Raw genomic sequence first — 18,513 nt, forward strand, 5'->3', positions numbered from 1 at the left:
ATATGATATACTGAGAATTACAAAGAGCACATATATTTTATCTATATATATGGTTGTCGATTTTAAAAGTTTGTTTCTCGTATTTTTCTCATTGCTTTTATGTTTTAGATGTATGGTAACTCACAGGGAAACAGAAGCAATTTATAATTCTTAATCCCGGAGAAAATAAACGATTGCAGATTCGGCAAATAATTTGTAGAAAACATGTACGCCGAGATCGGAATGCTTGGAGTTATTGTTCACTTTTTGTGTTTTTTCTTCTCGTGATGATGAAAAAATGATAAACTCCATACGTTTTCTTCTGTATTTAAAAAAAGTTTTGTTCAATAGTTGTTGAATTTCGTTTTTACCTGTTTTTGAGTAAATGAATAATAACAGTGATACCGGAATCGCTGTTTAAATTTCTTATTCATCATATGCGTCGAACTGAGTGAGAGGCTTATTTTATACTCAGCGTCACTGAAAAAGTTACGACGTAATATATACCTCTTTTACTATTTTATACATATCGGACGTCACCTTTTCATGGCCTTGTGCGCGGTCTATTACTCATAGTCCCTGTCTGATCATGTCTCTAACCCATTTCATGACTGTCTGGTTGAGGAACAGCATATACGTCGTGCACTTTCGCGACATTGAAAGTTCGGCCCGTCAAACCATGCCAATGGCTGATGGCGTTGTTCGTGCCTTAAACGTGGCATTCTTTGCAAGGATATTCTGTTTTTTTAAAGTTTTCCTTTGAATCTGTCGCTAACTTTCAAAGTGCGATGAATGATTTGAGATAGAAAATTCGTAATGTCGACATTGCTGGAAAAAGACATTTTGCACGTGCAAGCCCGTGCAGCCCGTGCCTCAAATGGATTAATCGAATATGACAAAATCTTTACAACAGTTGACGGACTCAGCTGCGTCAAAAATGTTGTCCTGTTATACTTTTAACACAGTCCAGTGCGATGTTTAAAAATATAAAGGGCCATTAGAGTGGTAACTTTTTCAGGACGCTGTTGTGTATTTATATAATATTTACAAAGACAAACGTAATAAAAACATTTTGACAACTAATTATTACGTTTTCCAGCATTTGCCTTATAGAGTCTTACACTGGTATTACTGTACAAGCTAGTACATGGTATATTAATTTGCGAATTTGCCGATCGTATTTTTCCCTATGAGTAAAAAAATTAATAAATACCTATTTCCTGTGACTAACCATTGTATTTAAATAAAAAATTTTTGAAATCATCGTTTTTTTTTAAAGATAAAATAAGTATCGATATCTTTCTTTTATCAAATTTATACGTTCTCGTATTCTTATTGGATTGCGGACTCTAGCCTGCCCTCCACGGGTTATCTAGTCGGTCCGGTTTCTGGACCCTAGTCACTGCCATGATAGATACCATGCACCAGCTGTTAATATTAACCAGGACAACAGTCAGAGAATGGTTATCTATTATATGTTATACCATGTACCAGCTGATGCTTTTAATGCAGAAATATGCGGTGATAACTTTGGTAGCGCCAGCCGTTGTAAGCTATCGAACTACGAGAACACTTTGGGCAGCATTGTTTACAGTTTTGATACAAATCAATGCTTGTCTGCACTTCAGGCCTCATCAGACGGTCGGTTCTAGGTTGTACAACACTAATTATCTCAAAGATGTATAATTTGAAATTTGTTAATTTGTCATTACAGACAGTATTCCCTTCCATATAAATCCAGAGAGATTTAACTAGTCATAACATAGTGATCGATGATATTTTCCGTTCAAAGGTCTATTGCAATTTTACAGAAACCGTTAGTGAACAACATGGACCAGACTGCACGGATGTGGTCGGAAACGCACTGTGTTTGTTTTCTCATGGCGCGGCACAAATCATTTAAGTTTTAGTGGCACCTTTTTCCATTATGCCATTGGAAGCCATTTTTATATTTCAGATTTGTGTTTATTATTTGGGAAAATTATTTTCTGGAATTTAATTCAATGCCTCTCAACTAATTTTTTACCAATTTGTTGATTGTTAAACATGGGTGGTAAGTAAGGCTTAAACTTTCGAAAATTGAACATGTCCTTATTTGTAAGTCAAGACTTTAGATTTACGAAATCTTACACATGGGTATATTTGGTCTGTACATGTTAAATTTTATTGTTTAAATTAAAGGATTTAATTTAAATGTTAAATTTACAAATACCTACCGTCTGTTGAGGGCTTTACTGTTTCTGTATACGTCTGAGAAAACAGTCGGTGGATTGTTTACTCTACTAATTGTTATATATAATGTTTATATAGCAGTTTTTCTTTGCATTCACTATTGCCAGTTATAACCACTTATCAACATACTTCTATTACTTGTGCGGGTTCGGGTCTGGACCTAGTTGAAAAATTGCTCTCTTACAATATATTTTTACTTTCTACAGTGCTTTAGGCGTATAGCTGGATATGCTAACTTATTTTCCTTTCTCCAATTCAAAGAAATGAATTTTAGTAGTTTTTTTCTGTTTACGGACATGAATACAGCTCTTTTTTCAAAACATTCAGCTGTTAAAAGAGATTAGTTGTTTTCTCTCTCCAAGCCATTGTTTACAATATGCGCCAATGTAGGGGGGGTTACAGGATAGCTTTGGTATTTCTCCATTATTAAGTTTAAAATCCACTTCTAAAACAAACTTCCCACTATGTTTGTACTATCAATCAGAATAATATTGTATTACCTTGTCAAAAACATTACAGCTTTTTTAAATTTCTGTCAATTACTTTTCAATCAAGATGTTTTTTACATTCACATGATTTAGTCTGTAGAGGATCGCTTCAATTTTCATTGTATGACATATGTAAATAACACAAAATGAAAAAATTTAAAATGTATGTCATAGTTCGTGTCTGTTTGATGCCAGTAAAGAATGATATGAAAATTTATATAATAATTCAATCTAAATATATAATTTACCAAGCTATCCTCTTTACCCTAATATTCCAAAGTCATCATGACAATTTTTTGCTTGCTGTTATTGATACAAACTGAACCATAATATGAATTCTCTTCCAAAAGAATTCCTATCCCATTTCCATGATGATCGAAACCGGAAACGGACAATTTATCTAAAAATATTTCTAATGGGATCCTACATGTACGGGCTAATTTTAGATGGGCTATTTTTACACGATAATTGCACATGCGCACTTTGCAACCATGCGCGGCCTGTTGTCGTTATCCCTCTCCCGTTTTACCTGGATTTTACCTGTAATCTTTATCACCCAGACGCTTGACCGGCGAGTCATTGAAACGCTCATTACATATTTATGTGATAAAGCTTCTGCAAAACATAGACTTTTGTAAACATCATCACAGTATCAACTGCTCTGAAACTTTTTATTTTATTGGTGGTAACTTCAGAAGAGCAGGTCTTTCCCAAATGGAGAAGGTATATGTTCCATCCAGATATATCTGCTGTCATTACAACTATACACCAATGGGTTCAAAGTAAAGCTAAAAACGATAAAAACAGCCTGGCATGTGCTGAAAATGATCTATTAAAATCCAGTTTTCCTTTGATGCAACAAACAGACCAAATAAATATTTTCTATGAGATATTCTACCACACCAAGCACACCAGGAGGAAATTCTCGAAACCCATTAACTTGTAAACATGAAAAAAGAAAACCCAAACAAATTCATCTGTGCTCACATAAACATTAACAGTTTGAGGAACAAACTTGACCTTCTGAAAGAAATCTTAGTTAAGAATATTGTTGATGTTTTATTTATTTCAGAAACTAAATTAAATGACTCTTTTCCAGATGCCCAATTTTTGGTGAACGATTATCACTTTTGGAGAGCTGACAGAAATGATAAAGGTGGCGGGGTAGCAGCCTATCTCATATCAGCCGGGGACAGAAAACTTTAGTTAGAATTTGATGATATTGAATCTATCTGTATTGAGGTAAATTTAAATAAAAAGAAATGGCTTTTGATAGGTGCTTACAAACCCCCCTCTATGTCTAATGATGTTTTTCAAGCAAACTGTATGACTACACTGGATAAATGCACAAGTAGATATGACAACTATGTTTTGATAGGGGACTTGAATTTTGATTTACTTGATTCTACCAAATGCAGTCCTCTGAATGATATCATTGATATTTTTGATATGTCTAGTTTAGTTAAAAAGCCAATTTGTTTTACTAAATTTGGTAAAGCCTCTCTTCTAAATGTTATCTTAACAAATTGTCACTCCTGCTTTGGAAAAGTATGTAATTTTAATTGTGGACTCAGTGATGTGCACAATATGATTGCTTTTCAGGTAACAGTTGAAATACCTAGTAAAAAAACTAAATCGTGCTACTACAGATCTTTTAAAAACTTTGAATCTGAAAAATTTAATTTAGACTTGCAGTCATTTTTTTAAACCTGAGTCATAATGATGATGATGTAAATACTGTCTATAATAATTTTAGTAAGACTTTTGTAAGTGTAGCAGATAAACATGCTCCTTTAAAGCGTAAACGCCCTTTAAATCAGTCAGTGCCATATATGAATAAATTATTGAAACGGGCAATTTCATGCTAAAAACGCATGCTGCAAAATATATTTAATAAGTATAAAACGACCAAAAACTGGGGAAAGTATCGAAAACAAAGGAATCTGGTAACTAGCACTAAAAGAAAATCAATTAATAGATATTTCTTAGAAAGGTGTGTAGGTGGGTGCAAAAATAAGTCTTTCTGGCCCACTGTCAAACCATTTCTAACAAACAAAGGTACAAATGTAAAAAAAAGGATACAATTCTCTGTGAAAGTAATATACTTATAAACGATGAAACCCAGGTCTGTGATATTTTCAACGATTTCTTTGTCAATGTGGCTAATGACATAGGTAAGGACTCAATTCCAATTAGTGATAATCACCCAAGTTTAAATTCAGTTCCTCAGAATGTAAAGTCAGATAAAACATTTTCTTTTACGCCTGTCAGTAATTCTTTTACTAGTAAGCAAATTGACCAATTGTCTTCAAAAAAGGCTACTGGGCATGATGGCATATCTGCTAAACTTTTAAAATACTCCAAATCTTCGGTTATAGACCCCATTACAAATATGGTAAACTTAAGAAAAATAGTACACTTGATAAAAGCAACTATAGGCCTGTTAGTATACTACATTTGTACCAGTTATGTCCAAAATCTTTGAAAGGTCAGTTAATACCCAGCTAATGGAATTTTTTAACAGACATTTTAATTCATACTTATCTGCTTTTAGGCCAGGTTATGGTTGTCAAAGTATCCTCCTTAAAATAACTGAGGACTGGAAAAGTCTCTAGATGATAATAAGTATGTTGCAGCAATTTTAATGGACCTGTCAAATGCCTTTGACTGCCTCTCCCATGATCTTTTACTCATGAAACTTAGCTGTTATGGTGTCTCGGATGAAGCACTAGGTCTGGTTAGAGACCACCAATTGTTTTCCCATAGACTTACATTGTAACATTATGGCGTGTACGGCCTTCCATACATCGAAACATGTATATCTAATTACAAGTTTTTCAAGAACTATCCTAGTTCTACCAAAATATCGGACGAAAAACATATGAATAGTGGTACTTTATTTAAGTAATTTTCGTGTGAATGAGATGACCCCCTGTTTACATCATTGACATGGCGGGAGAAATTCGTTTGATAAAACTTTTTTTCAATACACATAAAATGTAGCAAATTTTGTCAAAATGTATAATAAAATGCTGTATATGCAGTGAAAAAATATCAATTTTGAAAAAATAATCACTTCCTGGGTTTGTTTACATGACTGACCAATCAGAACGCACAGACATTACCTTATTCCCAGGTATACACTTACCTCATTCCCAGTAAGTTCCCTGTACTTTTTTGAATTGGTGGTCTCTGACCGTCTGCTGTCAAACTATCTTAGTAACAGAAAACAATGTGTCAAACTTGGTTCACATCTAAGTACTTTCAAAGACATTTATAAAGGTGTTCCTCAAGGTTCCATTCTAGGTCCCGTACTTTTTAATATTTTCATCAATGACATTTTTGATTTCGTTCATAAGTGTGATTTGTATAATTATGCGGATGATAACACCCTTTCCTGCAGTGACACAAACATAGAAAACATTGTTAACTCTTTGGAGTCAGATAGTCAATCTTTAATAAAATGGTTCTCAGACAACCATATGAAAGCCAATCCAGATAAATTTCAGGCAATTGCCATTGGTAAAAAAACAAGAGATCAAAACATAACTTTTAACTTAAATGGAAGTACCATTTCCTGTGATGAGGATGTTAAACTTTTAGGTGTAACTTTTGACTTCAAACTAAACTTTGACACCCACATCTCTAACATCTGTAAAAAGGCTTCAAGGCAATTAAATGTTTTAAAGAGAATTGGAAAACACTTATGTAAATAGGCAAATTAAATATCTATTACTCTTTCATTTTATCAAATTTTAACTATTGCCCCCTTACTTGGCATTTTTATGGTAAAGTATACACTAAAACACTAGAAAAGATCCAGGAAAGAGCGCTGCGCTTCATCTATGATAAACATATATCAGATTATGATTTACTATTAGCCAAATCCAAACTTCCAACGTTAAAATTAAGAAGAATTAGAACCATGGCACTAGAAATTCACAAAATTATTCATAAACAAGGACCGACCTATTTGCATGACTTTGTTAATATTAAAACACACTCTTTCAATTTTAGGTACACAAATGTAGCTAATATTCCTCAGGTAAAAACAACCAGTTATGTTAGCAACTCCTTCCGGTCCTATGCACCTAAACTCTGGAACTCATTGTCACAACACCTTAGGGATGAGGTCAATTATAATAACTTTAAAAATTTGATTGGTGCATGAACCGGAGAGAGCTGCTCATGTTCATTTTGCCAGTAAACCTGTATTGCCTTAGCTTGTGTTAATCTGCTTTATTTATTATTTTTAACTATGTCTGAGTCTTAATTTCTAGTCTTTAGATGTTTATCTGGCAACCTGAAATATGGCAACCATAAGAAAAAAGTGTCCACAGGAAGATGCAATTTAAGTTGTTTTACTGTGTAACAAAAATTATTTCAATCTTTCAATCCTTTCATGAGTCCGGAAACCATGAGATTGGCAAATTTTAAGTTGGAAAGGTGCCATAACTACGTCAAGAAATTGTGGTTTGTAGGCAAAGTCGAACTTGTATTTTATGCAACTGTGTACCAAAATTTATTCAAATTTGTAGGGCCTTTCATGAGTTATTGCCCGGAAACCATGAGTTTGGCAAATTTAAGGTTAGAAAGGGGCCATAACTACGTCAAAAAATTGGTGGTTTGTAGCCAAAATCGGACTTGACCAGTATATTATGATGTTACGCCTGTGTACCAAAACTTATTTAAATCTGTCAAGCCTTTCATGAGTTATTGTCTGGAAACCACGAGCTTGGCAAATTTAAAGTTGGAAAGGGGCCATAACTACATAGAAAGGTGGTTTGTAGACGAACTTGACTTGTACTTTATTATGTTACATTTTGTTATGTGCCAAAATTATCTAAATCTGACAAGCCTTTCATGAGTTGTTGTGCGGAAACCATGAGTTTGGCAAATTTTTAATTGGAAAGGGGCCATAACTACGTCAGAAAATGCGGTTTGTAGGCAAAGTCAAACTTGACGTGTATTTTATGATGTTACACCTGTGTACCAAAACTTATTTAAATCTGTCTAGCCTTTCTTGAGTTAATGTCCGGAAACCATGAAAACCAACGGATCGACCGACTGACCGATCGAATCACAGATAAGCTCACACCTATATACACCTCCCCCCACCCCACCCCCCGTCCACCCAAACTTAGTTTGTTGGGGTATAATAAAGGGTGATAAATCTTCTTTACTCAAAATAATCGTAAGGTAAGGTCAAACATAATTAAAACATTTATTTCCCTAAGTTTTCAAAATAAAGCACGACACGACAAGAAATGTTAACTGATTTACATTTATTCGTCATATTTTTTTTTTTGCAACTTTAAATATTGTCATGGTTAATAACGACTTGTTACCATGATTACGGTTTACTTTTTATTGCAAATTTTCATATTTTATTTTTTTTAAAATCCAAGTTTAATTTGAGATATTGGCATTAAACTTGGTTTTTCGGTCGGTTATAGTACGACCAATGTTTGGGTGTCATATTGAGTTATTGGAGTCAATGTCACTATTACTAAAAATAGAAAAAAAGAGGCCCATGACGGCCCTGGATCACTCGCCTGTGTTACTTAGTTTGCTTTAACGGTTTTGGTAGATGGTCACGCGAGGAAAATTGTTTCATTTCTTTAAAAAAATGCAAGATTTATCCTTCATCTTTCAAACAACCCATACCGTTGAGATGGACTTTTACTTTCCGTTGAGTTCTTTTCCGAAATTTAGGGGCTAAAACTGTACCTTTTCACACATTGTCCTTTATCTGATAATAATTCTGAAATGCATAAAAATCAGAAGCTGTTGCATATTTTTTTCCAGTTCATCGAAGAAAACTGGCAAATTTACTTGTAAAAGCATTCTTAAAATCAATGCGTATCTAGTTTTCCATACTTGAAATATTATAGTTGTATTGATATCATGTCATATAAAGTAATTTCCTTATAGTTTAGTTGTGTGAAACTAGCTTTCAGACTGACAATCGTAGGTCGACGTTCAATGTAGACCCGTGTCCGCAGTTGTATATCAACATTCAAAATTGTTCAGTTCGAAAAAGTCCAGGTCGTAGATCAATATCCAAAAGTGTTCAGGTCGTAAAAAGACATTCGGAAAAATCCAGGTCATAGATCAACATTCAAAATTGTTCAGGTCGTAAATTGACATTCGAAAAAGTCCAGGTCGTAGATCAGTATTCCAAATTGTTCAGGTCGTAAATTGACAATCGAAAAAGTCCAGGTCGTAGATCAACATTCAAAATTGTTCATGTCGTAAACTGACATTCGAAAAAGTCAAGGTCGTAGATCAATATTCCAACTTGTTCAGGTCGTAAATTGACATTCGAAAATTGACATTCGAAAAAGTCAAGGTCGTAGACCAACATTCAAAAAATTAGTGCTATCTCAGATCAAAACTGAAAAAAAATATTACGGTCGTAATTCATTGTGGAGCCAAATTTTGAGGTTAAAGGGCTCATAATGACTGTCTAAAATGTGGTTGTCACATTTTTAATGAACACAAATATGTTAATATTTTGATTTATTAAATAATTGTAAGATGAAAGTCCAGAAAAAGTAATATTGATTTGAATAATTAAACATAACAATGTGCTAATCATGTAAATTTACCGCACTCAGTACTATTTAGGAAGAACATGTAAAAAACGTTTCACTGCGTAAATATCGACAAATGTAGACATTAATCCGGTTAACAAAAACAATGCATAACTAAAAAAGCGAAATATTTCTATAAAAAAATATATGTTTAATATACCAACAGAAAAATAAAGTTTTTTTTCTATAACTGATTGCTTCATTTCCAAGCGAGCGGATGTTATACAAAGTACGTTTTTATGTTAATCTTATGAAGAGGTACGTTGCGATAAAAACTTCTATGTCTTCAATCAATCAATTATTTTGTGAAACTAAATGTATGAAATTAATTGCATGAAAAGCAATAACTATAGTTGTAATCAAAGCTGCAATTGTTTGGCTTTTAACATATTTTTTAACTTTAAGCACCCGTCAATTTTTCCTTCATTACCAAACTAAGTCAATGGAATGGTCACAAGTAGAAATCCTTTACATCTTCATGTAAGACATCACATTTTCAATTCAGTAATAGGCGTAAATTAGTCCGTGAAGAATATATGGGTATACTGCATCATCTTACTTTCCGGGTAAATTGATTTTTCGCGAATTCTATAGAGAACCATAATCTTACATACTCGAGATTTTTTAAAGAAACAATATTAAAAAATCAAAATACGAAAATAAACAGAATTTTAACAATTTAAATTATAATCGGCTTTTCAAGTGCGGAAAATTCAGAATTATGACATTTTTTCCTGATAAGTAAGATGGTTGACAAAATCCTTTGATCTACGGTAAATCACTGGTACATGGTAATGGAAACAGCATAGATGTTGTTTATGTCAAGACTTGGAAACTTTATATAAACGATATATGTTTATAATTAACTGCTAGAAGTGACGGGAGTGACGTAAGACCAAACTACAAAAAATCTTGTACCATCTTACATTTCTGATATTTTAACATTTTCCAGCGATGAAATTTATGGCCTTAGATCAATTGTACATAATGATATTGTAATACCTAAATGTCGCACAAATTATATGAAAAGATCATTTGGCTATAATAGTGCTAAAGTATGGAATATCATTCCACAGAATATTCGTTGTGTGGATTCACTTACTTCTTTCAAAAGCAAATACAAAAACGTATCTATTAGGATCTGAATAAGCTGCAACTTTTCTTTCTGTCATTTTTTTATTTATTTTCTTTTTTTGCGGGTGAATGTTTATCTGAGTGGTTTTACTTTTTTATGATTGTATACATATTTTTTTTTTCTAATAAAATGGAGTGTTTGTCAAAAGTGAATGTTGTATTTAGATGTTTATCATTCATATTCTGTCGTATATTATAATTAGATAATCAGTTTTTATCTATTTTTGTGTGTCGAACTGTTTTATTAATATTACAGAAGGACACATTGAAACTTAAGATGTTTAATATGTTCTAACACTGTTATATATCTTTATGTGTTACCTTCTTTAAATAAAGTTATTATTATTTATTTATTATTATTATTATTATTATTACACTTGTATTCATATCATGACGTCAAACGTCATACAAATATAACGTCGTCGCCATGGTTTTTATAAAAGTAACGTCAAACCCACCAAGTTCCATTCTGTGACATGACTTTTTCTGTTCTGTCTTAACAAGGAACAATAAGTTATTAAATATTTAATACAAACGTAAGAGGTTGGTTTTAAGTGCGAGTCATTGTGACGTGAATGGCCTTGGAGCTCAAAGATTTGAACTGGGAACCATCCGAGCCACAGTCACTGATCCAAAGCTTGAAATGTCCAGTGTGCTGGGATTACTTCATTAGACCGCACACACTCGCCTGTGGACATACATTTTGTTTAAGGTAACTAAAACATTTTATGATAAACTTCGGAAAAAAATGCAGCATGTTAAATCAATGATAATATATCTGTAATAGTGATGATGTTAATAATTATAACTAACAATGGTGATGATAATAATAATAATTATAATAATAATAATGATAATAATAGAAGTAAAAAGAAAATTTAAAAGGTTAAAAACACTACAGCTATCAGAAGGAGTTTAATTTCCTTATGGTACTTTATTATGGATCTGTAATTGGTTTTCCATTTCTGCATTATCGGGCCTTTAAAACTACTAATAAATAAAACGTTTGTCATCAAATGGAACAGAGTACCTAACGGATATTTTCTAGAAGAAAGTGATTCAAAACAACGGATATTCTGCGGAAATTTAATTATTTTTTTTATCAAAATGACTTCTATTTAAATATCAAATAAGTACGATAGCGCAAGACTCTGTAGTTTTAAAAAAAATCGCTATCTCAATATAGTAACTGCACCTTACAGAACTTTTCATCCATCCAAATTTTGTTTACTTGTTGTTTTTTATGTTTTATTTCGATTAGGGGTAAAATACTATCTCATTCCTGACTGAGATTCATGTGTTATATTTTTGTATTTTTAAGTGTTGAAATTATTGCAATAGACATTTTTCTAAAAACAAATTACTACTAATACTAGTCAGAGTTATTTCGGAAACAAAATTTTTAAAATACTCGAATAAATGTTACTGAAATAAACGCAGTGGTCTTCCCTTAAAGGCATAACTTAACAAAACAGCTGACCTTCTGTATTCTCTTTTAAGACTGACAAATTTCCAGTGGCTACAACAGACACTAGAACACTTTTTAAGTGTCACTTATAATTTCTTGAAGACCATTGTCAGTGCTAAATCAAAATCAAAACAAAGATAGTGATCTTGTATGATCCAAGAAAAAATTTCAATTCAGACAAACTCACTGTTAACTCAGTAAAAACAATGAGCCTCCAAATTGTAGTTTTGATTTATGACCCAACTTTATATAGTGTGATTTTTTCATTAAGGAGATAGAGTATAGACTCGTTCAGATATTACTATGAGAAAACAATGCACAGAGAACCATATTAAAAGGTTCTTCATGGTCCCCAAACAAGCAGCCTCAAGTACGTGCGGCTGCCTGTTAGAATGAGCCGCACCATGAGAAAACCAACATAGTGCATTTGCGACCAGCATGGATTCAGACCAGCCTGCGCATTCTGGTCAGGATCCATACTGTTCGCTGACGGCTTCTCTAATTGCAATAGGCTTTGAAAGCGAACAGCATGGATCCCGACCAGACTGCGCGGATGCATGCTGGTCGCAAACGCACTATGTTGGTTTTCTCATGGTGCGGCTCAATTATGTAATCAGCTAATCAGTTTTGATATTGATGTACATTTCAGATGTCTACAAAACCTAGCACGGATAGCTCAGTCCTCAAAGAACCGGACCCCGTTAGATCGACTGCGTTTCCGGTGTCCTTCTTGTCGAAAAGCGAATCTAGCCCGACCTATTCTGCGCCGTAAAGCTGCAATAAACTTTGCTTTAAGAGAACTTATGGACGAATGGTTCGAATCTCCGTACTCGGTAAGTGCACAGGACAAAGTTTGTATGAAGGGTTTTTAAACTTTTTTGAATTGTATTTACAAAAACGATACTTCTAATACCCGCCGATACCTTGGTGAAATATATCAACTAAAACTTCATGATTTGTTTTTCTTAACTTTTAGAAAAATATGTTGTTAATGAGTTGCTAAAATGTCAACAAAATCGAGTGTTTTAGTATTTTTTGACAACAACCCTATTTCAATAGGTCACAAAAATACATACACATGACTATGATTTATAAACGAGCCGATTTCAAAATAAAGCAGGAAAATCATATCACAAATTATCCTATCACATCTTAGAAACGTTTTTTGGTAATGAAGGTTAATCAAATACATGAAAATGGAATATCCAAAGAATTGATATTAGCTAGCTAAGTAAAAACAAAACAATCATCTGTAGTTTTGTGAGTTTTTAAGATTGGGTACTGGCGGGTTGTAAAATGAATAAAATTATGTATTAGTTTAATATGACATGAGTAATATACGGAAGCTGTTTATGGTAATTTGGGCTTACGATTTAGTGCCTATGATTTAGAATTTCTTACTAAGAACTTCAAAGTAACGGCTGATGTACAAAAATATCTGCATTTTGATTGTTGGACGCTGGTGATTTTCATTTATTTTGTCTTATAACGAAATGAATATCAGTTTAAAAAAAACAATCTTACAGTCCGGACTGCGGTTAAGCGAGTATTTTGTCAGCTTGAAACTTATTGCTGCTATGAAGTTAGAAATTATAAGCAACTACTTAGAATCTAGAATTAAGAACCTAGAAATCAGGACTATGAAATTAGGATTAAGAATTAAGATGCAACACTGACCGATTATTACAAGATAAGAAACATTTAATATTTCACAAAAATTTAAAAAGAAATTCATATACATTAATGTCAAATTCAAACGTGTGATACGTGATATGAATCACAGGGCTATTCAAAGTCATTCTCTTAGAAGATTTGATTGACTTATCTCATACCTTTAATTTGATGAAGATGCATTTGAATGGTTGTAAATCAGGTTTACTATTACTTATTTCTGAGTCTGAATTTTAGAGTTCTAGTTGTAGGTTCTCAATTCATATTTGTTAACTGGAAAACTGTGGTATCTTTGTTTCAAATTGATACGCTTTATAACTTTAAAATTTGTAATTTCCGATCTTTATCAAAATAAATATCAAACTGCATGCGTTTTTGTCTGTAAACTGTTTCTTCTAAATTCTAAGTCACCTATTGGTTCTAAATAACACGTTCTATGGACATATGGCCCTTATAAGCTTCCTTAGTACGGACTTATTCAAATATATGTATTGTTAGAATGAAGAATCATATTACCAAAACTTTCGAAGGAGCTTAAGAAGTTGCATTTATCACACCGACTGTATAGACGATAATTTCACAATTAGCATTATAGGAACTTTTGATTCCTGCTTTCGTGATTTCTTAAGGAACAAAAACCACACCCGGTCATATTGCATTCAGAAGCCACGGATAGGGTAGGTGTACGACTCTGTCTATTTCATTGCGCGATGCGTTCAAAATACTATAACTTCGAAATGTTTTAACAATGTTTGCTTTGAGTATAAAGAGACTGACATATACGATTTCATATAGCTAAAACGTGCAAAAGATGGGTTTTAACGCGAGACGCTTTTTGAAATGACGAACACTTCAACATTCTGTCTCGATTTGAACAAATATTCACTTCTTTTGTCAATGTCGGAGGTATATTTGCTGTCAGGTTCTGTTTATGCCAACACTGAATTTTTTCACAACAAAGTTCTGCGAACGTGTAAGTGCAGTAAAATATCGAACAAGAGTACAGGCAAATGGATATATCAGTTTTAAGTCATATAAATCCTCATTTTAAATATTTCAGTCTGGGAGTGTTCATTGCATTAAACTAAGATCAGTCAGCTGCCAGACGGAATATGATAGTAGCAGTAATGTGGTGGAGGACAATAAAACATTTCTTAACCTAAAAATACATCATTCTGTGACAGACGACACTGAAACAGACACAACTATAGCAGACGAAAACAACATTTCGCAGACAGAATATCGAGAAGTTTTGTTCCACAAAATAAATGGCAAATCAAGCTTAGATAACCTGCCGAAACAGGAATTAACGTCAAATGAGTCATCTTCGCCGTTTGCAGACGAGCATGGAGGGGCTTCAGAAGACAATTCGGTGACGTCATCAAGCGAAGGAGAAGAATCCGAACAGGATCTTCCGATAGCACCACTTTTTGGTACGCTGCGTATTGTAAACGAAGATCCAGATGTACTCGCTAACCGTCCGAGATTTACTCGTTTTCATGTCACTTCCGTTTCCGGTGTTCTAGCTTTTCTGTTTACTGAACTGTCCATCATTTATCAAGGGATAAGAAATTCAAGAAGCAGAACAATACTAACAATTTTCTGGTTTCTGTATGGCGGACTTATCGTCTACATTTCCAGATCTTTTCTGCCGTGGATGACATTCTACACCGTTATTTATTTCATCATAATATATGCGGAAATGTCCCCATCTCCATTGTTTAGATGAAAACGATATATTTTATCTAACTTTACACCTTTACACAAGCTTGTACTGTCAACACACCATTTATCTGAATTTAAATTAACTTTTATCTGTAGACTTCGGTGTATTTTCTCTGACAAACTAAAAGAATAAACTTTCATTTTTCTAAAACTTACTAAGGACTTACTTTTAACACAAACTATTGGGTCCGTACCGACATTCGGCATTTTCCGTATGATCGCGTTTACTCTGTCGGCATTCTCCTGTTGACTGCCCATATGAACAACACAAGCAAAATAGCATTAACACGTAATCGAAAGAAAATACATTACCTTTAGAACTTTTCATTTGATTGTTTGGTTGACAAGCATACTTGACATTTGTCAATATACTTTATTACGCTTTTTACAAAAGTAATTTGATCAATACAGTCATCAGGCTGGTGAAATTGCCTAATAGGGCTTTAGAGTCCAGGAAAGCAACTGTTGTTGAAATAGACGCAAAAAAAATTAGCACTTTTCGTATTTCACAGTTTTCAACGAACATTCAAAGTACAAAACCACATGCACTGTGGATACATTGACAAAATACAATCAAAGGGTCACTAAGTCATTACACCTTATGGTTCAATTCTATTATTCATCTGATACTACAAGTATAATAAATATAAACGTTTTAATCTTTGATATTACTGTGTTATTTGGCCTTGAAAGTTGACTATCACTTAACAAATTGTTTAATAGTAAAATAAACCTAATGCATTTTGTCTCATATATATGTCACGGAGATCTATCTCCATGTCTAGGCTTTCTACCTACATTATAAAAGATTTATATCTTAGAAATAAGGTTAGGTTAGACATTGATTATCATAGACAGGGACTGCGATATAGCTTGCCTTTTAATGAATACGTTGGCATGGGTCTACCATCACATTCAAGAAAGACTAGATCATAGATCGACTTTCGATAAAGTCCAGGTCGTAAATCAACAACTATTCAAGTCGTAGATAGATATTCAACATAGACTTAACTGTCTAGATCTTAGGTCGGCATTCGATAAAGTCCATGTAGTAGACTGAAATTTGAAATTATTCAGCATCTAGACAACATTCATTACAAACCAAGGTCAGCAATCGTAGATCAACGTTTAAAAAGTGCAGGTCGTAGACCGACATTAGAAAAAGTTTGGGTCGTAAAAGCCTAGATCAGGTCGTACATAAACATTCAAAAACGTCTAGAACGTAGATAAACATTCAAAAAAAGATAAAAAAGATAAAAGTATATATTTAGCATATGATTTCAGGACAGTTTTCAAAAGTATTTATGCAAAACCATGTCCTTAAGTTCATTCTCGGTGAACAATACTCATAGTATTCTGGATGCTACTCGGTGAGCAGTACTCACAGTACCGTGAATACTACTCAGTGAGCCGTACTCATGGTAATGTGAACACTACTCAGTTGAGCAGTACTCACAGTACCGTGAATACTACTCAGTGAGCAGTACTCGCAGTACCGTGAATACTACTCAGTGAGCAGTACTCGCAGTACCGTGAATATAACTCAGTGAGCAGTACTCACGGTGCCGAGAACACTATCCAATGAGCAGTATTCTGGGTGCCGTGAACTCTACTCAGTGAGCAGTACTCACAGTACAATGAATATTACTCAGTGAGCAGTAATTACGGAAATGTGAACACTACTCAGTGAGCAGTACTCACAGTGTCGTGAACACTACTCAGTAAGCAGTACTCACAGTGCCGTGAACGCTATTCAGTGAGCAGTACTCACGGTAATGTGAACACTATTCAGTGAGCAGTACTCACAATGCCGTGCAAACCATTATTATTATAATACCAGATTTATATAGCGCCCTTTTCATGATAAACACGTTCAAAGGCGCTTTACATATAGCAAACGCAGCCACACAGGGCACGAAATTCATCCTCTACTAGTACAGACACAGATCGATCTGACCAGAGGGACAGAGTGAGATAAAGCCCCCAGAACAGACAGAGAGTCTGTCCGGCTAACTTAGCCTAGCTCTTTGCGAATAGACAGTCTGGTTCTTTAACGTGCCCGGTGTATAGCACCGATACACAAGAAGCCGGCTTTCCTGGGAAGAACCAGTACAGGCCTCTTAGTCAGGTGGGAGACACTCAAGAGCATCTCAGAAATTTCCAGTTCCTGGACCGGGATTCGAACCCCGGACCTCTGGATTGGCAGTCAAGCGTGTTACCACTAGACCACCATTCAGTGAGCAGTCCTCACAGTACCGTGAATAATACTCAGTAAGCAGTACTTACGGTAATGTGAACACTATTCAGTGAGCAGTACTCATAGTGCCGTGAACAGTATTCAGTGAGCTGTACTCACAGTACTGTGAATACTACTCAGTAAGCACTACTTACGGTAATGTGAACACTACTCATGTATGTTCACGAGCAGTACTCATAGTGCCGTGAACATTACTCAGTGAGCAGTACTCATGGTGCCGTGAACACTACTCAGTGAGCAGTACTCACGGTGCCGTGAACACTACTTAGTGAGCAGTACACACGGTGCCGTGAACACTACTCAGTGAACAGCACTCAAGGTAATGTGAACACTACTCAGTGAGCAGTACTCAAAGTACCATGAATGTTACTCAGTAAGCAGTACTCACGGTAATTTGAACACTTTTCAGTGAGCAGTACTAAACATGCCGTGAACACTACTCAGTAAGCAGTACTCACGGTGCCGTGAACACTACTCAGTAAGCAGTACTCACGGTGCCGTGAACACTATTCAAGTACCATGAATACTACTAATGGCGAATATCATGTTCCAGATAACATAACTCCATGTATAAGATTCAATGTATTTATATTTCAGGCAATTCGTAAATGATGCTGTAATTGAATGGACGCACGTCTAATTTGTTACTTTCTGTCAGGATCAGTACTTTATAAGTAAAGAGGTCAATCCCGTGGTTTTGTTTTCTAGGGCAAACATCTTCAAAAAAAACCTTCTGGTTGGAAAAACTACACCCGCAGTTGTCGTTACTTAGCATACACTATTAAGAGTGCAATCCATCTAAACAAGTTTCTGTTATTTAGCCACTAGTTGAGTGAATAAAATCTAGATCCTTTAGAAGCATAGAATATATGTAGATAGGTCTTAAACTAAACATATATGCATTTTATATTATACAATGACAAGAAACATTTACCGCATTTTATATTATAATATAACGAAAAG

The 18,513-nt window shown here is 34.2% G+C and overlaps 1 protein-coding gene across 3 annotated transcripts; it reads left to right on the top strand.

Moving 5' to 3' along the window:
• Positions 1–3,302: 3,302 nt before the first annotated feature.
• On the top strand, positions 3,303–15,448 carry LOC123528879 (uncharacterized). 3 transcript variants are annotated; one of them, XM_053521613.1, is made up of 4 exons: positions 3,303–3,422; positions 3,799–3,941; positions 12,547–12,730; positions 14,629–15,448. In XM_053521613.1, the coding sequence occupies exons 2-4, from the start codon at positions 3,916–3,918 to the stop codon at positions 15,295–15,297; spliced, it is 879 nt and encodes a 292-aa protein (XP_053377588.1). In that variant the 5' UTR covers positions 3,303–3,422; positions 3,799–3,915; the 3' UTR covers positions 15,298–15,448. The 3 variants fall into 3 exon arrangements, with proteins under 3 accessions (XP_053377588.1, XP_045164870.2, XP_045164869.2); XM_045308935.2 differs by lacking the exon at positions 3,303–3,422 and having other exon boundaries at positions 3,791–3,941; XM_045308934.2 differs by lacking the exons at positions 3,303–3,422; positions 3,799–3,941 and adding an exon at positions 10,866–11,141.
• The last annotated feature ends 3,065 nt before the right edge of the window (positions 15,449–18,513 follow it).

Source organism: Mercenaria mercenaria, chromosome 13, assembly GCF_021730395.1.
Source record: "Mercenaria mercenaria strain notata chromosome 13, MADL_Memer_1, whole genome shotgun sequence".
In the NCBI taxonomy this organism is placed as follows: Eukaryota; Metazoa; Mollusca; class Bivalvia; order Venerida; family Veneridae; genus Mercenaria; species Mercenaria mercenaria.

Excerpts from the sequence above, each read along its gene's own strand:
- LOC123528879 (XM_045308934.2), top strand. The coding sequence starts at position 11,005 with ATGGCCTTGGAGCTCAAAGATTTGAACTGGGAACCATCCGAGCCACAG. Across the intron at positions 11,142-12,546 it reads GGACATACATTTTGTTTAAG|ATGTCTACAAAACCTAGCAC; the intron begins GTAACTAAAACA and ends TGTACATTTCAG. Across the intron at positions 12,731-14,628 it reads GGTTCGAATCTCCGTACTCG|TCTGGGAGTGTTCATTGCAT; the intron begins GTAAGTGCACAG and ends TAAATATTTCAG.